The sequence below is a fragment of the Haliotis rubra genome, unplaced genomic scaffold (genome assembly GCF_003918875.1).
Source record: "Haliotis rubra isolate DU_JTF1 unplaced genomic scaffold, ASM391887v1 Scf76, whole genome shotgun sequence".
Taxonomy (NCBI): domain Eukaryota; kingdom Metazoa; phylum Mollusca; class Gastropoda; order Lepetellida; family Haliotidae; genus Haliotis; species Haliotis rubra.
This window is the reverse complement of record NW_025767479.1, coordinates 741333-762730: the sequence shown is the minus strand read 5'-3', so window position 1 is coordinate 762730 and position 21398 is coordinate 741333. Positions and strand designations below refer to the sequence as shown.

The following is a 21398-nucleotide window of genomic DNA, read 5'->3' as shown; positions in this document are numbered from 1 at the left end:
GTTTACAACTCAAGGGGTGAGGTTAGCCTACCAGTTTTGTGTTACTTATAATTTACAAAATCCAAGAAATCATTTACTATGAAGATTAATCCAAGGACAGTCAGTATCTGCAGCTGAAACTTGGTGACAGGGGAAGATAACATGTGGTTTGTTATCATGCAGCTCCCCAGGGGGGCCAACATCTCGAAGCGGTCACAGAATGGTTGCAGTCAAGAGGCAGCTGATAGTGTTTGGTGGTTTCCATGACAACACCAGGTGAGACCAATATGCATTATGGTAATATGTGGAAATAAGCAGCTTTTTGAATTAACATTATGAAGAGATTAAGATCCTGCTATGTGTCACGAGTTGGCTCCAGGCTCTGTACAGCACTCTTCTGCATGTGTCGTAGTCTGTCTCACAGTCCCTCAACCACATTATCTTCCCTTCTGCCTAGCCTTCCCTGCACAACCCTAAATGAAGCACGTCTTGATTCCCTCAGGTTCTGAATTTCCCATTTGACTGGGGCTCCTTTTCAATATAAATGGGATTATTCGTTACTATCAAAATTATGTATATTCAGAGACTAAGCATTGATCTACATGTGTCGTAGAAGGTTGGAAAACATTCTGTGATCACTCATAGAATCCAGCTATCTGATTGGACGGTTACCATCTTCTGCCGGTAACATGCAGACTGGCCAGCCTCTATTGATATCATGATGTCTCATGTTTGGGTTCTTGCTGGTAGTTTCTCAATTGGCATAATTTGCGCTTCAGATTACCATATTGAGTTCAAATGGTGATCTTTGGATGGCTACACGTAACTATTTCTCCTTCAGTCATCTTGTATACAAGTAAAATTTTGTACATCTCACTATCAGCACTTGTAAATCATTATCTTTACCCTGACAACATGTTCATTAAAATTGCAGTGATCACTTAATTGATTTAAACATATTTTATTCATTGAGGAAAAGGATTGGGCACAAGTTATCCAACTTAATGACGCCCTCACCCAGTATTTACAACAATTATACAGAGAACATATACATGAGAGATCTTGAGTTTGAGAATATAACAGATTAGGAAGAACAGAGGAATCGTTTAGTTTGATTGATGTAGTGATGGACATGTTTGAAGATATTCAGATTTTCTTCAGTTGAGAGGTCTGCATTGCCATATAAAATAAGACATATATCTGGTAAATATCTGTTTTGTAAAATATCACCTATGTTAGCTAACAAAGTTTCTCTATATGTTTTATAACGGGGACAATCCAAGAAATAATGATATACATTTTCACAGAGACATCCACAAGAACAGGATGGATCGGTTATAATCATTGATTCTATACAGGAGTTGGATCGGTTGTATCTTAACTTTGTGTGCATTATACCAGATGAAAGGTACATGATGGGGCACTATTACAGCATTGTTGTATTGTTTCTTTTAAATGACGAAATGGAGTCACAGTTTCTTGCAGTTGACGGGAGATTGTTCCAGGCTTTTATGGTTGACAGAATAAATGAAGATGTTGAATATTTTAGTCTTGTATTGGGCACAGTATAATTTTCAGCATTAACGTAGTTATAATGGGTTTGTTTTAAATGCGACAGGTGGTAACAATTCGCTTAAAAAGACGGGCGATGTCATGTTTAATCTTATAAAACAAGTTTCATTTACGCTTTTTCTTCTCTCTGATAGCAATTCCCATCCAGTCTCATAATAAGAACTCTACTATGTATTTGGGTAGGCCAGTTACTATACGATGAGCTGCCTCAAGCTGTAGTCTTTCTAACTTGTTTGAATTTTCAATCAGACACCCATCCCATACCTCACTTTCGCATATTCAAAATGTGGCCTTATAAACACTGTATAAATTCTTGATAACATTTTCCTGTTCAATATATATTTAAATTTTCTTAAGGCACCGATCATTTTAGAGTTTTTTTCCACAATATTTTCGATGTGACATGACCAGGGGCGGATACAGGATTTTCGCTTTGGGGTGCACCCCAATCCTCGGAACCCTGGGCATAAAACCATGTAGTACATTTGGAACACTCTTGAATCCGCATGCATGACCAACTACCATTTGAAGAAAAAAGTTAACCCCAGGTGTTTGTGAAAATCAACAATAGCTATACTAACTCCATCAAAGTATAGTTTAATAGGTTGGTCACTATCTTGTAAAGAAAATATCATAGCTTCAGTTTTGTCATGATTATATTTAATCAGCCATTCCTTCGCCCATCTACTCAATAAGGTCAGATTATCATTCATGTTTTTATGACCCTGCCATATATGGCTGGGGGCATATAGTATAGGGTTACCCTCCGTGTCCTTCCGTCCGTCCGAAACAGGGAATGTACTCTATCCACTTCTCCACAAAAAACGCTCTGTGAAATTCAATAAACTTATACATGGGCTTTCTTGGGACTCTAATGGTGTGCATCTCATATTTTTTTTTGTATTTTATTGTTTTTTTTGTAAGTTTAGAGACATTTGAACTTAGGTACATTTTGCTGAATTTCTCTATGATGATAGTGTAATAGGGGATGAAGTCTATCCACTTCTCCACAAAAACTGCTCAACAGAATTGAATGAACTTCTACATGTCTTTCGTAGGGACTCTAAAGGCGTCACTGCATCTTATATTTTGATTTTGTATTTTATCTATTTTTTACAATTTTAATGCCAAGTGCTTTAAAGGGACTACATAAATTTTGTTGAATTTCTCTCTGAATATAGTGTTATAGGGGATGAAGTCTATCCACTTCTCCACAAAAGCTGCTCAACAGAATTGATTGAGCTTCTACGTGTGTTTCATTGGGACTCTAAAGGTGTGCATCTCATACCTTGTTCATCCAATTTCTTGATTTTGTCACTTCTACAGATGTTTGAACTTAGTTGAATTTTGTTCTATTCATCCTGTTCGTCCCATACAACAGGGGGTGTACTTTATCCACTTCTCCTCAAAAACCACTGCACAAAACTCATTAAGCTTACATATGTCTTTTATAGAGACTCTAAAGGTGTGCATCTCATATTTTGTTTTTGTATTTTATAGTTTTTTGTATGTTTAGAGACATTTGAACTTAGATAAATTTTGTTGAATTTCTCTCTGATGATAGTGAAATAGGGGATTAAGTCTATCCACTTCTCCACAAAAACTGCTCAACAGAATTGATTAAGCTTATACATGTGTTTCATTGGGACTCGAAAGGTGTGCATCTCATAGTTGCATAGATGTTTATTGAACTTGTTCGTGAATTTTGTTCAATTATTGATCTTTATATGATAATAGGTTGTGTTATCTTAACCTGCCATATTGAATATGTTCCAGAATATGCCCAAACTTACCCACTTAGCTTCTACAGCAATCTATTGCTTTCACTTGCCTCCACAGTGATATTGCTATTGCTAGTTTATTTACCCTTGTACCGTGAACCTTCATGATATAGGTTTAATTGTACTGTGGTAAGTTCATTGTGACATACATTTACAAATAAGTATTTACCTTGGACACTTTGGATATATTTATTTTATAATCAACCATGATATTTATTTAGTAGAAATTAATCACCAGAGCACACTCAGTGTAGGGAACTCTTCCTACAGCAGCGGGGGCATCCGTGTCCCTGGGCACAATTTTTTCTTGTTACATAAACAATGAACAAGAAAGGACCAAGTACTGAACCTTGTGGAACGCCAGCTTTTAACATTCTCACATCACTTAATTTCACACTATTGGTGAGTGAGTATGTTTTATGCTGCTTTTAGCAGTATTCCAGCAATATCACGGCGGGGAACACCAGCAATGGGCTTCATATATTGTACCCATATGGGGAATCGAACCTGGGTCTTCAGCGTGACATGTCAACACTTTAACCTCTAGGCTACCCCACCACTCTCTGCTTTAATGCTGGTACCTAAACAGTTTTCCAGTTCTATCACAGTGTGTCAGCAGAAAAGCCTGTAGTGATGCAGATCTTTATCATTTTCTGATTAGTTCAACCAATGAACACCAGTATTGTACTGACAAACATTGACACGTAATCAGCTGAGCTTCGCTTTAAAATCCACAATCATAGGTTTCTGTCATGTGCAAGGGATGCAACTCTGCACATTGAATTGTAGCACCCTATACGATTAGGCCACCAGTGTCCTGATAACGAAGTTAGGATCATTTGCTATATGGTGATGCTTGGACCTCTGTTGACAGTTGCCTACATTTGTAGTTCACAAGTTGATGCTCCATACCACTAGGTCACCCATTACATGGCTGACATTCCTGGATGTAGTTGTGCCTAGATGCTGGTCATAGTTGTTCATGCCGTCAGCCACTGGTTTGACCATCCTGGCTTGATTATATTCAGTCTGCTGTGATACAGCTGGAATACTGCTGGCAGTACACAACACTCACTGGATGGTGATAATAAATTGTTAGAAAATTGCTTGGGATAAATAAAGGTTCACTGGAAAATTCAAGCGTCCCTATATTATTTTCCCGTTTTCATCACCACAGCCCTATTCAGAGCTGTTGATGAAAACTGGAAAATATTACAGGAACGCTTTATCTTTCCTGTGGTCCTTTATGTGTTTCTCTCAGTATATATTGACTTCTGTGTAATGTTTTACCAGAGACTACAAGTACTACAACGATGCATATGCCTTCAATATGGATACTTACACATGGTCCAAGCTGGAAGTGTCCGGAACTGTTCCTTCCCCTCGATCTGGTCATGTTATCGCTGCCGTCCCTGACCTCTCCAAGGTCATTGTTTATGGAGGATACAGCAAGGAGAAGGTCAAGCGAGATGTGGACAGAGGTGTAACTCATGTGGACATGTTTGCTCTGATGCCGGAAGGTAGGCATGTCATCTGTCAAAGACTGCATTGACAAGACAGTGGGATTAGTTCAAGAGTCCCCGATCAAGTGTCTGTAATCTGTATGTTGTTGGGCATATCAAGAATGACTCTGTGCTGATCAAGTGTCTGACATCTGAATGTTGTACAGTGACTCTGTGCTGATCAAGTGTCTGTAATCTGTATGTTGTTGGGCATATCAAGAATGACTCTGTGCTGATCAAGTGTCTGTAATCTGTATGTTGTAGGGCGTATCAAGAATGACTCTGTGCTGATGAAGTGTCTGACATCTGAATGTTGTAGGGCGTATCAAGGATGACACAGTGTCGATCAAGTGTCTGTAATCTGTATGTTGTAGGGCGTATCATCAAGAATGACTCTGTGCTGATGAAGTGTCTGACATCTGAATGTTGTAGGATGATCAAGGATGACACTGTGTTGTAGGGTATTATCAAGTGTCTGTAATCTGTATGTTGTAGGGCTGTATCAAGGATGACACTGTGTCGATCAAGTGTCTGTAATCTGTATGTTGTAGGGCATATCAAGAATCACACAGTGCTGATCAAGTGTCTGTAATCTGTATGTTATAGGGCGTAATCTGTATGTTGTATCATCAAGAATGACTCTGTGCTGATGAATCAAGTGTCTGACATCTGAATGTTGTAGGGCGGACATCAAGGATGACACTCAGGATGACACTGTAGTGTCGATCAAGTGTCTGTAATCTGTATGTTGTAGGGCGATCAAGAATGACTCTGTGCTGATCAAGTGTCTGACATCTGTAATGTGTAATCTGTATGTAGGGTGTATCAAGGATGACACAGTGCCGATCAAGTGTCTGTAATCTGTATGTTGTAGGGCGTATCAAGAATGACTCTGTGCTGATGAAGTGTCTGTACATCTGTATGTTGTAGGGCGTATCAAGGATGACACTGTGCCGATCAAGTGTCTGTAATCTGTATGTTGTAGGGCGTATCAAGGATGACACTGTGCCGATCAAGTGTCTGTAATCTGTATGTTGTAGGGCGTATCAAGGATGACACTGTGCCGATCAAGTGTCTGTAATCTGTATGTTGTAGGGCGTATCAAGGATGACACTGTGCCGATCAAGTGGAGGTGGACGACAGTCAAGCAAGGCGGAAAACACCCCAGCACTAGATGTGGCATTTCATTGGCTGTTGCCCCTGGTAACAGGGCTGTCTTGTTTGGAGGTGTTTTTGATGAGGTATATCATTGACTTTACCTATGATAGGAGATGATTTTCAAGTAGGCCAGAAATCACTTTGCACAGAACAAAATTGTGGATCACACATATTCAATTTCTAATTAAAAACCAGTTTAAGGTGAAAAAAGCTAATACAGTGTTTGTATGTACAGTCAGAAGTGTTAAAATATGGTAACTTTTGAATACCATGAAAGACGTTAGGAAAGGCTCTGAATCACCCATTTAGCAGTCAGTCACATGCACACAGTGGTCCTATGGGTGCTGTACAAGTGGTGTCCTATCCAGAAGCTTTAGATCAGTCAGACTTGTTGATGTTCACAACAAGGGCAGATACCTTTAATTATTGTACAGAATCTTTCTGCAAAGTTCGAGTTGCTCCTGTTGGCTGTAGTTCAGATCTAGCCCTAGCAGCTCTTGATATCTTTTCACCAGCAGTTGAGTCGTCTGCAACCACTGACATGTGTTTTACATTCCTGTATAGTAACATTTGTAGCAATATGTATGTTTGCCGGAGAATGGTTATGTCCTCATGAAGTCTGTTTATTCTAAACATGATTGTTACATCTAAGATATTTATCATATTTATTTTTCCAGGATGAAAACGATGAACAAATGAAGAGTGTATTTTACAATGACATGTACCTGCTGGAGTTGGAGAAGGCGTCCATACACTCGGAGAAGGCGAGATGGCACTCCATTACACTCAGGTATGTGTGGGTATCTGGCACACCATTACACTCAGGTATGTGTGGGTATCTGGTACACCATTACACTCAGGTATGTGTGGGTATCTGGCACACCATTACACTCAGGTATGTGTGGGTATCTGGTACACCATTACACTCAGGTATGTGTGGGTATCTGGCACACCATTACACTCAGGTATGTGTGGGTATCTGGCACACCATTACACTCAGGTATGTGTGGGTATCTGGTACTGGCACCATTACACTCAGGTATGTGTGGGTATCTGGTACACCCATTACCATTACACTTACAGGTATGTGTGGGTATCTGGCACACCATTACACTCAGGTATGTGTGGGTATCTGGCACACCATTACACTCAGGTATGTGTGGGTATCTGGCACACCATTACACTCAGGTATGTGTGGGTATCTGGCACTGGCGCACCATTACACTCAGGTATGTGTGGGTATCTGCACACCATTACACCATTACACACTCAGGTATGTGTGTGGGTATCTGGCACACCAGGTATGTGTGGGTATCTGGCACACACCATTACACTCAGGTATGTGTGGGTATCTGGCACACCATTACACCTCACTCAGGTATGTGCGGGGTATCTGGCACACCATTACACTCAGGTATGTGTGGGTATCTGGCACACCATTACACTCAGGTATGTGTGGGTATCTGGCACACCATTACACTCAGGTATGTGTGGGTATCTGGCACACCATTACACTCAGGTATGTGTGGGTATCTGGCACACCATTACACTCAGGTATGTGTGGGTATCTGGCACACCATTACACTCAGGTATGTGTGGGTATCTGGCACACCATTACACTCAGGTATGTGTGGGTATCTGGCTACACCATTACACTCAGGTATGTGTGGGTATCTGGCACACCATTACACTCTGTGGGTATCTGTATGTGTGGGTATCTGGCACACCATTACACTCCAGGTATGTGTGGGTATCTGGTACACCATTACACTCAGGTATGTGTGGGTATCTGGCACACCATTACACTCAGGTATGTGTGGGTATCTGGCACACCATTACACTCAGGTATGTGTGGGTATCTGGCACACCATTACACTCAGGTATGTGTGGGTATCTGGCACACCATTACACTCAGGTATGTGTGGGTATCTGGCACACCATTACACTCAGGTATGTGTGGGTATCTGGCACACCATTACACTCAGGTATGTGTGGGTATCTGGCACACCATTACACTCAGGTATGTGTGGGTATCTGGCACACCATTACACTCAGGTATGTGTGGGTATCTGGCACATTACATTACACTACAGGTATGTGTGGGTATCTGGCACACCATTACACTCAGGTATGTGTGGGTATCTGGCACACCATTACACTCAGGTATGTGTGGGTATCTGGCACACCATTACACTCCAGGGTATGTGTGGGTATCTGGCACACCATTACACTCAGGTATGTGTGGGTATCTGGCACACCATTACACTCAGGTATGTGTGGGTATCTGGCACACCATTACACTGGCACACCAGGTATGGTGTGGGGCACATCTGGCACACCATTACACTCAGGTATGTGTGGGTATCTGGCACACCATTACACTCAGGTATGTGTGGGTATCTGGTACACCATTACACTCAGGTATGTGTGGGTATCTGGCACACCATTACACTCAGGTATGTGTGGGTATCTGGCACACCATTACACTGAGGTATGTGTGGGTATCTGGCACACCATTACACTCAGGTATGTGTGGGTATCTGGCACACCATTACACTCAGGTATGTGTGGGTATCTGGCACACCATTACACTCAGGTATGTGTGGGTATCTGGCACACCATTACACTCAGGTATGTGTGGGTATCTGGCACACCATTACACTCCAGGTATGTGTGGGTACCTGGCTACACCATTACACTGAGGTATGTGGTACCTGGCACACCATGGGTATCTGGCACACCATTACACTCCAGGTATGTGTGGGTATCTGGTACACCATTACACTCAGGTATGTGTGGGTATCTGGCACACCATTACACTCAGGTATGTGTGGGTATCTGGCTCACCATTACACTCAGGTATGTGTGGGTATCTGGCACACCATTACACTGAGGTATGTGTGGTATCTGGCACACCATTACACTCAGGTATGTGTGTGGGTATCTGGTACACCATTACACTCAGGTATGTGTGGGTATCTGGTACACCATTACACTCAGGTATGTGTGGGTATCTGGCACACCATTACACTCCAGGTATGTGTGGGTATCTGGTACACCATTACACTCAGGTATGTGTGTTGGGTATCTGGCACACCATTACACTGGCGCACCATACTGGCACACCATTACACTCAGGTATGTGTGGTATCTGGCACACCATTACACTCAGGTATGTGTGGCGCATGGGTATATGGCACACCATTACACTCGAGGTATCTGGCACACCATTACACTTACACCGGGTAGGTATGTGTGGGTATCTGGCACACCATTACACTCAGGTATGTGTGGGTATCTGGCACACCATTACACTCAGGCACACCATTATGTGGTATGGGGTATCTGGCACACCATTACACTCAGGTATGTGTGGGTATCTGGCACACCATTACACTCATTACAGGTATGTGTGGGTATCTGGTACACCATTACACTCAGGTATGTGTGGGTATCTGGTACACCATTACACTCAGGGTATGTGTGGGTATCTGGCACACCATTACACTCAGGTATGTGTGTGGGTATCTGGCACACCATTACACTCAGGTATGTGTGGGTATCTGGCACACCATTACACTGAGGTATGTGTGGGTATCTGGCACACCATTACACTCAGGTATGTGTGGGTATCTGGCACACCATTACACTCAGGTATGTGTGGGTATCTGGTACTGGCCATTACACTCAGGTATGTGTGGGTATCTGGCACACCATTACACTCAGGTATGTGTGGGTATCTGGCACACCATTACACTTCAGGTATGTGTGGGTATCTGGCACCATTACACTCAGGTATGTGTGGGTATCTGGCACACCATTACACTCCAGGTATGTGTGGGGTATCTGGCACACCATTACACTCCAGTGTATGGTGGGTATCTGGCACACCATTACATTACACTGGGTATGTGGGTATCACACCATTACACTCAGGTATGTGTGGGTATCTGGCACACCATTACACTGAGGTATGTGTGGGTATCTGGCACACCATTACACTCAGGTATGTGTGGGTATCTGGCACACCATTACACTCAGGTATGTGTGGGTATCTGGCACACCATTACACTCAGGTATGTGTGGGTATCTGGCACACCATTACACTCAGGTATGTGTGGGTATCTGGCACACCATTACACTCAGGTATGTGTGGGTATCTGGCACACCATTACACTCAGGTATGTGTATCACTCACTCGTGCACTTCAAACAGTCATGTGCGAGAGAACCCTGATAAAATATACATGTAATTGGTAACAACATGCTTCACCATCGTAACTTCATTTCTCAAACTTAGCTCATATTTTTTCTCCTCCATAAGACCTAAATCAACAACAAATCTCAATGACTCCTTTGAATGAGATTATGGGATAAATCTAAATTTACAAATTGTGGCCTTGTGTGAGTGAACTCAGAAAAGTTTTTTGAATTAGAAGATATATGAACAGTGTATAAAATAGTTTTGAAATGTGGCCTGTCCAAGGACTGGCTTTCCAAAAAGGGGACCAGTCCTGAACAAACATAGCCAGTCCCGAAGACGAAATTCAAACCAAGATAAGTTTATTTCTTCAAATATTTCCCCCAACCAAAGGACGGTTTTTCTTATTTAATAGACCGTCCTTCACAAAAATAGACCGTCAAGGATGGTGGGGTAGGTTATGTTTTACACACTGTTAATGATCTTATAGCTGAAAGACATGTGTTCCTGAGTGTAATTTCGAGGGAGAAAATCCCAACAAGATGACCCAGGTAAGAACAGGTTGATTTGATGAACGTCATCATGTCTCTAGAACTGGACTCATAGCTACCATGGTGATTAGGTCCATGTGTTTATCAGAATGGAGATACAATACCCTGGGCCTAGATTTTCGAAGCTCTCTTAGCGATAAGATAGTCGTAAGTTAATGTATGGCACTTACGACTCTCTTAGCACTAAGAGAGCTTCGAAAATCTAGGCCCTGGACACTAGGGATATTGTGACTGGAATGTTAACATTTCTCACTCTTGTAACTGTAGGGGAAAGAAGGATGAAGGGGAGAAGAAGAAGCGGCGGAAGGAGAAGGGGGAGGAAGATATGGAGGAAGAGGCAATGGAGGTTGCAGAGGAAAATCTAGAGAATTTGTCACTTAAGAACGAATCCGGGGAAGATGGTGCTGTTTCTTCAGAGACCACATATGATGACGGTATATTCAAAGTGACAATCGGCCCACAAGGGGGCGCTGTTGATGAAGATGGGGAACCTGTAGAGGGTGGAATGGATGTGGATCTGTTCAGGCCCTCACCGCGGATGAATCCCCTCGTGACTGTTAAGAATGGAGTGCTGTACATGTATGGGGGAATATTTGAGGATGGAGACAAACAGCTGACTCTAGCAGACTTCTACTCCTTGGACCTCAACAAGCTGGAGGAATGGAAGGTCATCATTGCTGAGGACAAGAAACTTCAGGTGAGGTTAGAGGAGATGGGAGTTTAAAGGAGGTCTTTGTTTGTTTCTTTATTGTTTAATGCTGCACTCAGCAATATTCCAGCTGTATCTCAGTGGTCTGTAATCGAGTCTGGACCAGACAATCCAGTGATCAACATCTTCAGCATTGATCTATGCAATTGGGATATGGTCATGTGACAACCAAATCAGCTAACATGACTGCTTGATCCCGTTGGTCGCATCTTACCACGAGCATGGGTTGCTGAAGACTAATTCAGTTATCTTCACTGATTTACATGAGGTACAGCTTCTAACTTACTTTTGAAGGAGATCGCCCTGAATACACACTTTCTCAGTACAACAACTGTACATGTACTGGCCAGGGAAGAGATAGTTGAGAATAAGGTACACTCTGCTTTGAGATAATACTTATTTTTCTGGAAAGCCAAGACCTTTCGGGGATTGATGTTTTTTGTGTTGATGTTAGCCTGTGGGCACAGTTTAAGTTGTTCAGTTCTTTTAGAGTTTTAGTTTACCAACAAGACAAATAGCTCAGATTAATCATTGAACTTTGGGGATGTTGTGTGAGCTATTGTAATTAAAAGGCACAATATCACACCACACTTCTCTGAAAAAAATAACGCATTTCTCTCAATAATACGAACTATCAGCCCTCAATGTTGCATGAAATCAACTCTCACGCCCTCTTCCAGCCGAACATTATTTCAAGCGAACCCCATAGTGTTATGTACTTGGAGCGCTCTTTACGAATATCCTACTTACAACTTGTGATTAAAACCAGTTCGGCAAACACCAACAACGCTGCCTGGGACAGTTTTCGATGTACGGAGCAATTAATTACATTCCATTTATGGCAAGTATTCTCTGTTTGGAAGCTGTTCGCCTCGAAGTTTCAATTATCGATTTCAGGGAAGTTGTAAGAGATAGTCTTTTATTGCATCAATAGGAAGCTGAAGTGAGTGCATAAAAACACTGCATATGCCCCAATATATAATATGGGCCAAAATATTGTAAAAAATGTGTTACATTGTGCCTTTAAATAGTTAAATTTAATTTAGATTGATTAACATCTTGTTAATTTGTTTGTTTTCAAAACAAATGGGATGTTTTCAAAGTTGTTTCTGTAAACCAGGAAACAGAGTTTTACATAGATTTTGAAAACTGGGAGTTACTGTGACTGGGAAATGTCACTGGGAGTCATTTTCTAAAGTTGTGAGTCCTGAAAAGATTTTGTAAATAAAATAATTTCATTATTAATTCTAAAGAAAGCGAGGTCTGCCAAAGCATATTTTGTGATATTGTCCTCTGTTGTAAGTAATCCAATGCAGTGCATGGTGATAGCATTTAGTGGAGTTATCTGCATTCAAGCTACACAGAGTTTCAAAATATTGCATCAGCAGTAACTCAAATGAAAACATTTTGGGAGTATTTTACAAATACACAGGAATTATGTGTCGTGTAAAACCCTACAGGAAATACAAATTATCAGTGTTACATTTCCAGCTGAGAAGTCAATGAAACGGACATAAAATGTCTCTGCTTACTCAGCACTGCAACAAAGAAGTATTGCCAGACTCTTGCTGGGTTTCATGAGACAGACAATATTACATTTAGAACAGAGGCAGATACCTAGTATTGCAAGTCCTGTGGGACACAAACAAGTCCTGCAGTGTGAATAATTAGATATAGCGTGTCAACGTCAGGGTGATTTTTCATCAATCTATCATTAAAATCAACATCTGTGACGGCTTCTTGGCTTTGATTGGGAATTGGATTGGAGGAAGATGTTCCAGTACACAAACTCAAAATCATTGAAATTTGTAAAAGTTTTTATGAACTGACGATTGACAGTAAAAAGCTCTTCAAAGCTCACCTCTTCCACTCATGTCACTAGCCTTTCAGGAATGTTTATTTATGTGCACATTGACTTTTGTAATACCACCAGTGAGCATCTGTCGATGGATACAAGGCTATAAAGAAATCCATTATGTTTGTTATTGTGTATCTGTTGATACAAATACTGTTAAAACAGGAGAACCATGGCAAAGAGACTGGGAGATACTGTCAGATCATTAATAGCTGCTGAGTATTGTGTCGATGAAATATCTCACCAGTCAGTGACCTTCATTAACGTGTGGTGATGACTGATTTACAGGTGTGGGAGGAATCCGATTCATCTGATGATGATGATGATGATGCTGAGAAGATGGATGAGGCCTGCGGGGGAGAGGAGGATGACGATGATGATGAAGATGGTACAGCATTGGGAATATACTTTTGTTGAGATAAGATCATAATCTTAGTCTACCGTCCCATGTCAAACCAAAAGAATTGTTGAGCTTTTAGCACTGTGGAAGCTAATTTGGAGAATGCTCCTAAACAGTTTTTATCCGATGAGTTCTTGTTGAAAACTCAGAATGGGTATTTCAGTATGGGTATTTTATACCACGGTATTTGTTACATATACAAAAGAAAAGTAAGATATTTTCAAGGAATACGGTTGTCTGTTAAGTTAGAGAAAGCTTACAAAAGTCGCTCAGTTCCTTGCAGTCAGTTTACTTACTTGTTGGTCTGACATCAATGTACACTTGACGAGTGAACAGAGTACTCTTGACCGAGTTTAGGCCTCAGTAGAATTCGCTTTCACTCAGTTCCTTTAGTTTTGGTACACAAGACCTCAAACTTTTAACAAAGTGATCATAATGGCTACCAATATTCCCTGAGATCAAATGTCACAAGTAAAATGTTTGTTTTCTAGATGACATGATGATTTTAAATATATTTTTTCATAAAAATCTTCAAGAAGATTGTTGCACTTCATCTTTGAAAAAACGTTCTGAGATGAACTCTGGAAACATAAGTGCCAAAGTCTGAACATGTTTTTTAATCTACCAATGAGAAACTTTCATGTCTGCTACTTTCAATTAATTGGATTTGGAAACTCGACAAAAACTATTTATGCAAATATTATATCAATCTGTTTGTCGCTCTTTTCTCCAGGGCCGGTGGGGTAGCCTAGTGGTTAAAGCGTTCGATCGTCACACCAAAAACCCTGGTTCAATTCCCCACATGGGTACATTGTGTGAAGCCCATTTCTTGTGTTCCCCCAATGATATTGCTAGAATATAATGCTAAAAGCAGCGTAAAACTAAACTCACTCTCTTTTCTCCAGATTCTGACATGGATATATGTTTCGATGATGCACCAGCGTTGACGGAGGGTGAGTCAGTCACGGACTACTTTGAGCGGACGCGGGAGTACTGGATGACCAAGGCCCAGGAGTTCAGTGATGAGGAGGGTCTGGGAGTGAAGGGGAAAACACTGGTCAAACTGGCCAGGGACTTGTGTAAAAGTGCCTGCAGTAACAGTTGAGGGGAGGTAACTCTTGGAATACTCTCGTAGAGCCAAGCCATGCGTGAACCCTCCTGAAGGATTGCACAGTGATCTTCAAGATTTATGCTTTGTCAGCTTGATACACTGACATGAGAGTGGAATATGTCATGAATGGATTAACTTCTCTGACATCATTGCAAGTTTGGAATGGACAGTCTGTTAGATTAAGAAATGTTAAATACCCAAAACCAAAGATGTATATATACATGTACATATGTTTATACGTCTTTGCCAATACTGATGGTTAATTTTGAGGGTTTTAGGTCAGTGTTTGAAAATAAATAAATATTTTTGTATGTTGGTTCCTCAAGACATGTGACAGCTGATCATAGGATGACAATTGTTATGCCCTGGATAAACAATAGGCAAAAGGGAAATCTGAAACCAAGAATGAAATTGTGTCATGGAATATGTTGTGTCTGCATCACCAGTCATGAAGATGTTGCAGGGCAAAGAGTGTTGGTAACCAGCCTATATGTGAAGCTTACTCACATCAACCACCATGCATGTTTAGTCAGGGAAAGGTTATGATGCTGATTAAGATTTCAAAGACAAACAAATGTGTCACTGTAAATGTTGGTGCTTGTTATGGAATGAGAATAGATGTATTTAGCATTTGAAATTCAAATGGAATGAATGGAAAATGAACAATTAGATTTCACGAACTTGTTGACGGAGGATGTGGTGGTAGGTTCAGCCCTGATAGAGACAACTGCATTGCTGTACACAACATGCTGGTTGAAGTGTTTCCTGGCCTGGCCAGAGATCCAGGCTGGCATCTCAACCGACCTGACTTCAGATCCTGGGTATTGGTATTTTATGGTGTCTGTTGCTTTACTTTTTAAAATGTTTTTGATTTTTTTTTTTTCCCTTTTCAATAAACGTCTATGCTATCTGTCTTGAGTTGGAAGGTTTGTGATGCTGGATATGTTGTGCCTGGCTGGTATATGATATTTGAAGAATGGAGAGAAGAGATAACAGGTAACTTGCGAGGAGATCAGCTGTCAAAATCATGCAGAAAACCAGAACCGAATGAACTATATCTAAACATTTTCATCTCCTCCTCATCTGAAACTTTCTAGATCCATAAAACCGATACGACCCCCACAACTTACATGTCTTGATATCAGGGAGCATGTTTTTCATGTAGAACTGAATTGTTTTATCTTCATTTCTATTAAAGATGAAAAAACTGAAACAACTCTCTCATGTGAAACATTTTTGCAAAGTACAGGTCAGTTGTATTTCAAAAGAAGTTCTATCACAGACCTCACTGAAAAAAATGTTGTCAGTCGGTTTTGAATTGAAGAACTTTCATTGTAGTCCAGCACCATTAAACAGGACCAGTGAGGGTTTTGTTACAGTGTCGCCAGATACCCTGGTTAATTTAAAGGCACAATGTCACGCTTTTTTGGCAATATTTTGGCCAATGTTTTATATATTGGGGGCATATGCCCTCACTTTAGCTTCCTATTAATGTAATGAAAGACTTATTATCCCTTACAATTTGCCTGAAAATGATAAGTGAAACTTTGAGGCAAACAGCTTCCATACTGGGAACACTTGCCATATATGGAATGTAAACAATTGCTCCGTACAAAAAACTGTTGCTCACGATGTTGTTGGTGTTTGCCGAAGTGGTTTTAATCACAATTTGTGCATAGGATATTCGTAAGGAGAACTATAAGGGACATAACTCTATGGGATACGCTTGACATAATGCTCGGCCAGTAGAGGGCGTGAGAGTCAATTTAATGCAATGTTGCATTAATTCATTCGAACTTTTAAATTTGTATTGTAATCTAAATATGTAAGAAAAATAATTAAATTATATAGCAGCTTCCCTGAGGGCTGATAGTATTATTGAGAGAAATGCGTTTTGTATTTTTGAGAAGAGTGGTGTGACATTGTGGCTTTAAGACATTTGTTACAGTATGGAAGTACAGAATGTTGTTCAACAAGATGAAGGCAGAGATCTGTACACAGGAAGATAATTACTCTCTGATCTGATCCGCTCACAGCAACATGCATCTGTCCGTGATGAGCACAGATTCCCAACATAAACCACATCATTTAAACCCTCACAGGCAGGCGTAGTGCTGTAGTGGTATGTAGTAAGAGTGCACCAGTGGGGACGTGTGGATGGACGGTTGCACCTGCCAGTCATACCTGTGGAATTTCCTCGGTGACATCATGCTTGGCAGCACCAACCTGATGCAGCAGCATCGTCATGACCAAACTGTACACAGCTCTACTGGGTCCATGTGCACCAAATTACCCGAGTAGTCCTGGGACGGACTGTGTAGATAACGGTTTCAGTATGACATAGCATAGCTAATGGCTGGAAACATACAAAAATACAGAATTTGTACACGTACCATCTTACTCTGAGTATCGGATTGCTAGATTGAGAAAGGTTATTTTTGTGAAATCATTTTGTGTGTGGTCTGATTTCTGTGGGTTCACAATTGTATGTCTTCAAGTAGTGACTGTAAACAGTTCTCAGATGCTGGGAGAAACTGAATGTGTAGCCACAGATGCCATGGTAACTGAATGGATTAATGCCCTTACTCTAATGGCGAAAACCAGGACTGATCTTGTGTGAAACCCGTGTAGGTGACTCACTGTCATGTGTGAAATCTATCTTTGTGACTCACTGTCATGGGTGAAATCTATCTTAGTGACTCACTGTCATGGTAAAACCCATGCTGGTGACTCACTGTCATGTGTGAGGCCCATGTTGGTGATTCACTGTCATGGGTGAAATCTATCTTAGTGACTCATGGTAAAACCCATGCTGGTGACTCACTTTCATGGTGAAACCCATGTTGGTCACTTTCTTGTGAAACACATGTTGGTGACTCACTGTCATGGGTGATATGTATCTTTGTGAGTCACTGTCATGGTAAAAACCATGTTGGTGACTCACTGTCATGGTGAAACCCATGTTGGTGACTAACTTTCATGGTGAAACCCATGTTGGTGACTCACTGTCGTGGTGAAACCCATGTTGGTGACTCACTGTTGTGGTGAAACCCATGATGGTGACTCACTGTCATGGTGAAACCCATGTTGGTGACTCACTGTCACGGTGAAACCCATGTTGGTGACTCACTGTTGTGGTGAAACCCATGTTGGTGACTCACTGTCATGGTGAAACCCATGTTGGTGACTCACTGTCATGGTGAAACCCATGTTGGTTTCTCACTTTCATGTGTGAAACCCATGTTGGTGACTCACTGTCATGTGAAACCCATGTTGGTGACTAACTTTCATGGTGAAACCCATGTTGGTGACTCACTGTCATGGTGAAACCCATGTTGGTGACTCACTGTCATGGTGAAATCCATGTTGGTGTCTCACTGTCATGGTAAAACCCATGTTGGTTTCTCACTGTCATGTGAAACCCACGTTGGTAACACCCTCTCATGTTTGAAACCCACGCTGGTATCTGACTGTGTGAAGCCCATGCTGGTAACTGACTGTGTGAAGCCCATGCTGGTAACTGACTGTGTGAAGCCCATGCTGGTAACTGACTGTGTGAAGCCAACGCTGGTAACTGACTGTGTGAAGCCCATGCTGGTAACTGACTGTGTGAAGACCATGCTGGTAACTGACTGTGTGAAGACCATGCTGGTAACTGACTGTGTGAAGCCCATGCTGGTAACTGACTGTGTGAAGCCCATGCTGGTAACTGACTGTGTGAAGCCCACGCTGGTAACTGACTGTGTGAAGCCCATGCTGGTGACTGACTGTGTGTGAAGCCCATGCTGGTAACTGACTGTGTGAAGAACTGTGTGAAGACACGCTGGTAACTGACTGTGTGAAGCCCATGCTGGTAACTGACTGTGTGAAGCCCACGCTGGTAACTGACTGTGTGAAGCCCATGCTGGTAACTGACTGTGTGAAGCCCATGCTGGTAACTGACTGTGTGAAGACCACGCTGGTAACTGACCCATGCTGGTAACTGACTGTGTGAAGCCCACGCTGGTAACTGACTGTGTGAAGCCCACGCTGGTAACTGACTGTGTGAAGACCACGCTGGTAACTGACTGTGTGAAGCCCACGCTGGTAACTGACTGGTAACTGACTGTGTGAGACCACGCTGGTAACTGACTGTGTGAAGCCCATGCTGGTAACTGCTGGTAACTGTGTGAAGCCCATGCTGGTAACTGACTGTGTGGAAGCCCACGCTGATGGTAACTGACTGTGTGAAGACCATGCTGGTAACTGACTGTGTGAAGACCACGCTGGTAACTGACTGTGTGAAGCCCACGCTGGTAACTGACTGTGTGAAGCCCATGCTGGTAACTGACTGTGTGAAGCCCACGCTGGTAACTGACTGTGTGAAGACCACACTGGTAACTGACTGTGTGAAGCCCATGCTGGTAACTGACTGTGTGAAGCCCACGCTGGTAACTGACTGTGTGAAGCCCACGCTGGTAACTGACTGTGTGAAGCCCATGCTGGTAACTGACTGTGTGAAGACCACGCTGGTAACTGACTGTGTGAAGCCCATGCTGGTAACTGACTGTGTGAAGCCCATGCTGGTAACTGACTGTGTGAAGCCCACGCTGGTAACTGACTGTGTGAAGCCCACGCTGGTAACTGACTGTGTGAAGCCCACGCTGGTAACTGACTGTGTGAAGACCCATGCTGGTAACTGACTGTGTGAAGCCCACGCTGGTAACTGACTGTGTGAAGCCCACGCTGGTAACTGACTGTGTGAAGCCCACGCTGGTAACTGACTGTGTGAAGCCCACGCTGGTAACTGACTGTGTGAAGCCCACGCTGGTAACTGACTGTGTGAAGACCACGCTGGTAACTGACTGTGTGAAGACCATGCTGGTAACTGTGTGAAGACCATGCTGGTAACTGACTGTGTGAAGCCATGCTGGCTGGTAACTGACTGTGTGAAGCCCATGCTGGTAACTGACTGTGTGAAGCCCATGCTGGTAACTGACTGTGTGAAGCCCACGCTGGTAACTGACTGTGTGAAGACCATGGTAACTATTTTGTGAAATCATTTTGTGTGTGGTCTGATTTCTGTGGGTAGCCCAATTGTATGTCTTAAAGTAGTGACTGTAAACAGTTCTGGATGCTGGGAGAAGCTGAATGTGTGAAGCCACAGATGCCATGGTAACTGAATGTGTGAATGCCCATTACTAACTAATGTGTGAAAACCAGGACTGATCTTGTGTGAAACCCATGTAGGTGACTGACTGTCATGTGTGAAATCTATCTTTGTGACTCACTGTCATGGGTGAAATCTATCTTAGTGACTCACTGTCATGGTGAAGCCCATGTTGGTGACTCACTGTCATGTGTGAAATCCATCTTTGTGTCTCACTGTCATGGGTGAAATCTATCTTGGTGACTCACTGTCATGGTAAAACCCATGCTGGTGACTCACTGTCATGTGTGAGGCCCATGTTGGTGATTCACTGTCATGGGTGAAATCTATCTTGGTAACTGACTCATGGTAAAACCCATGCTGGTGACTCACTTTCATGGTGAAACCCATGTTGGTCACTTTCATGTGAAACCCATGCTGGTGACTCACTGTCATGGGTGATATGTATCTTTGTGAGTCACTGTCATGGTAAAACCATGTTGGTGACGCACTGTCATGGTGAACCCCATGTTGGTGACCAACTTTCATGGTGAAACCCATGTTGGTGACTAACTGTCATGGTGAAACCCATGCTGGTAACTCACTGTTGTGAAGAAACCCATGATGGTGACTCACTGTCATGGTGAAACCCATGCTGGTAACTCACTGTTGTGGTGAAGCCCATGTTGGTAACTGACTGTCATGGTGAAACCCATGCTGGTAACTGACTGTCATGGTGAAACCCATGCTGGTGAACTGTTGTGTGTGAAACCCATGCTGGTGACTCACTGTCATGGTGAAGCCCATGCTGGTAACTGACTGTGTGAAGCCCATGCTGGTAACTGACTGTCATGGTGAAACCCATGCTGGTAACTGACTGTCGTGAAGAAACCCATGCTGGTAACTGACTGTGTGAAGCCCATGCTGGTAACTGACTGTGTGTGGTGAAACCCATGATGGTAACTCACTGTCATGGTGAAGCCCATGCTGGTAACTGACTGTGTGAAGACCACGCTGGTAACTGACTGTGTGAAGCCCATGCTGGTAACTGACTGTGTGAAGCCCATGCTGGTAACTGACTGTGTGAAGCCCACGCTGGTAACTGACTGTGTGAAGCCCATGCTGGTAACTGACTGTGTGAAGACCATGCTGGTAACTGACTGTGTGAAGACCACGCTGGTAACTGACTGTGTGAAGACCACGCTGGTAACTGACTGTGTGAAGCCCACGCTGGTTACTGACTGTGTGAAGCCCATGCTGGTAACTGACTGTGAAGCCCATCACAGGATTTGGAACATTCAATTTTGTAACCATTCATTTGCATATTGTTGTCGACTGATTCAAGTGTTTAAGCTGTACATTGATGAAATCGGTTACAGAAATTGCCTATACAGAGAAATGCTTTGATTTAACATGATTCTGGGTATTCTAACTGTATTAGATTAATCAAAT

At 42.3% G+C, this 21398-nt stretch overlaps 1 protein-coding gene across 1 annotated transcript in view; it reads left to right on the top strand.

Annotated features, from left to right (window-relative positions):
* Positions 1-15728, top strand: part of LOC124260343 (kelch domain-containing protein 4-like) — a 33603-nt gene extending 17875 nt beyond the window's left edge. The window contains exons 6-12 of the mRNA XM_046694630.1: positions 163-255; positions 4626-4852; positions 5930-6075; positions 6670-6782; positions 11011-11440; positions 13596-13695; positions 14613-15728. Of these exons, the coding sequence (XP_046550586.1) occupies positions 163-255; positions 4626-4852; positions 5930-6075; positions 6670-6782; positions 11011-11440; positions 13596-13695; positions 14613-14812 (1309 nt within the window). The 3' untranslated portion in view covers positions 14813-15728. The remainder of the gene's footprint in view (positions 1-162; positions 256-4625; positions 4853-5929; positions 6076-6669; positions 6783-11010; positions 11441-13595; positions 13696-14612) is intronic.
* Positions 15729-21398: the final 5670 nt, after the last annotated feature.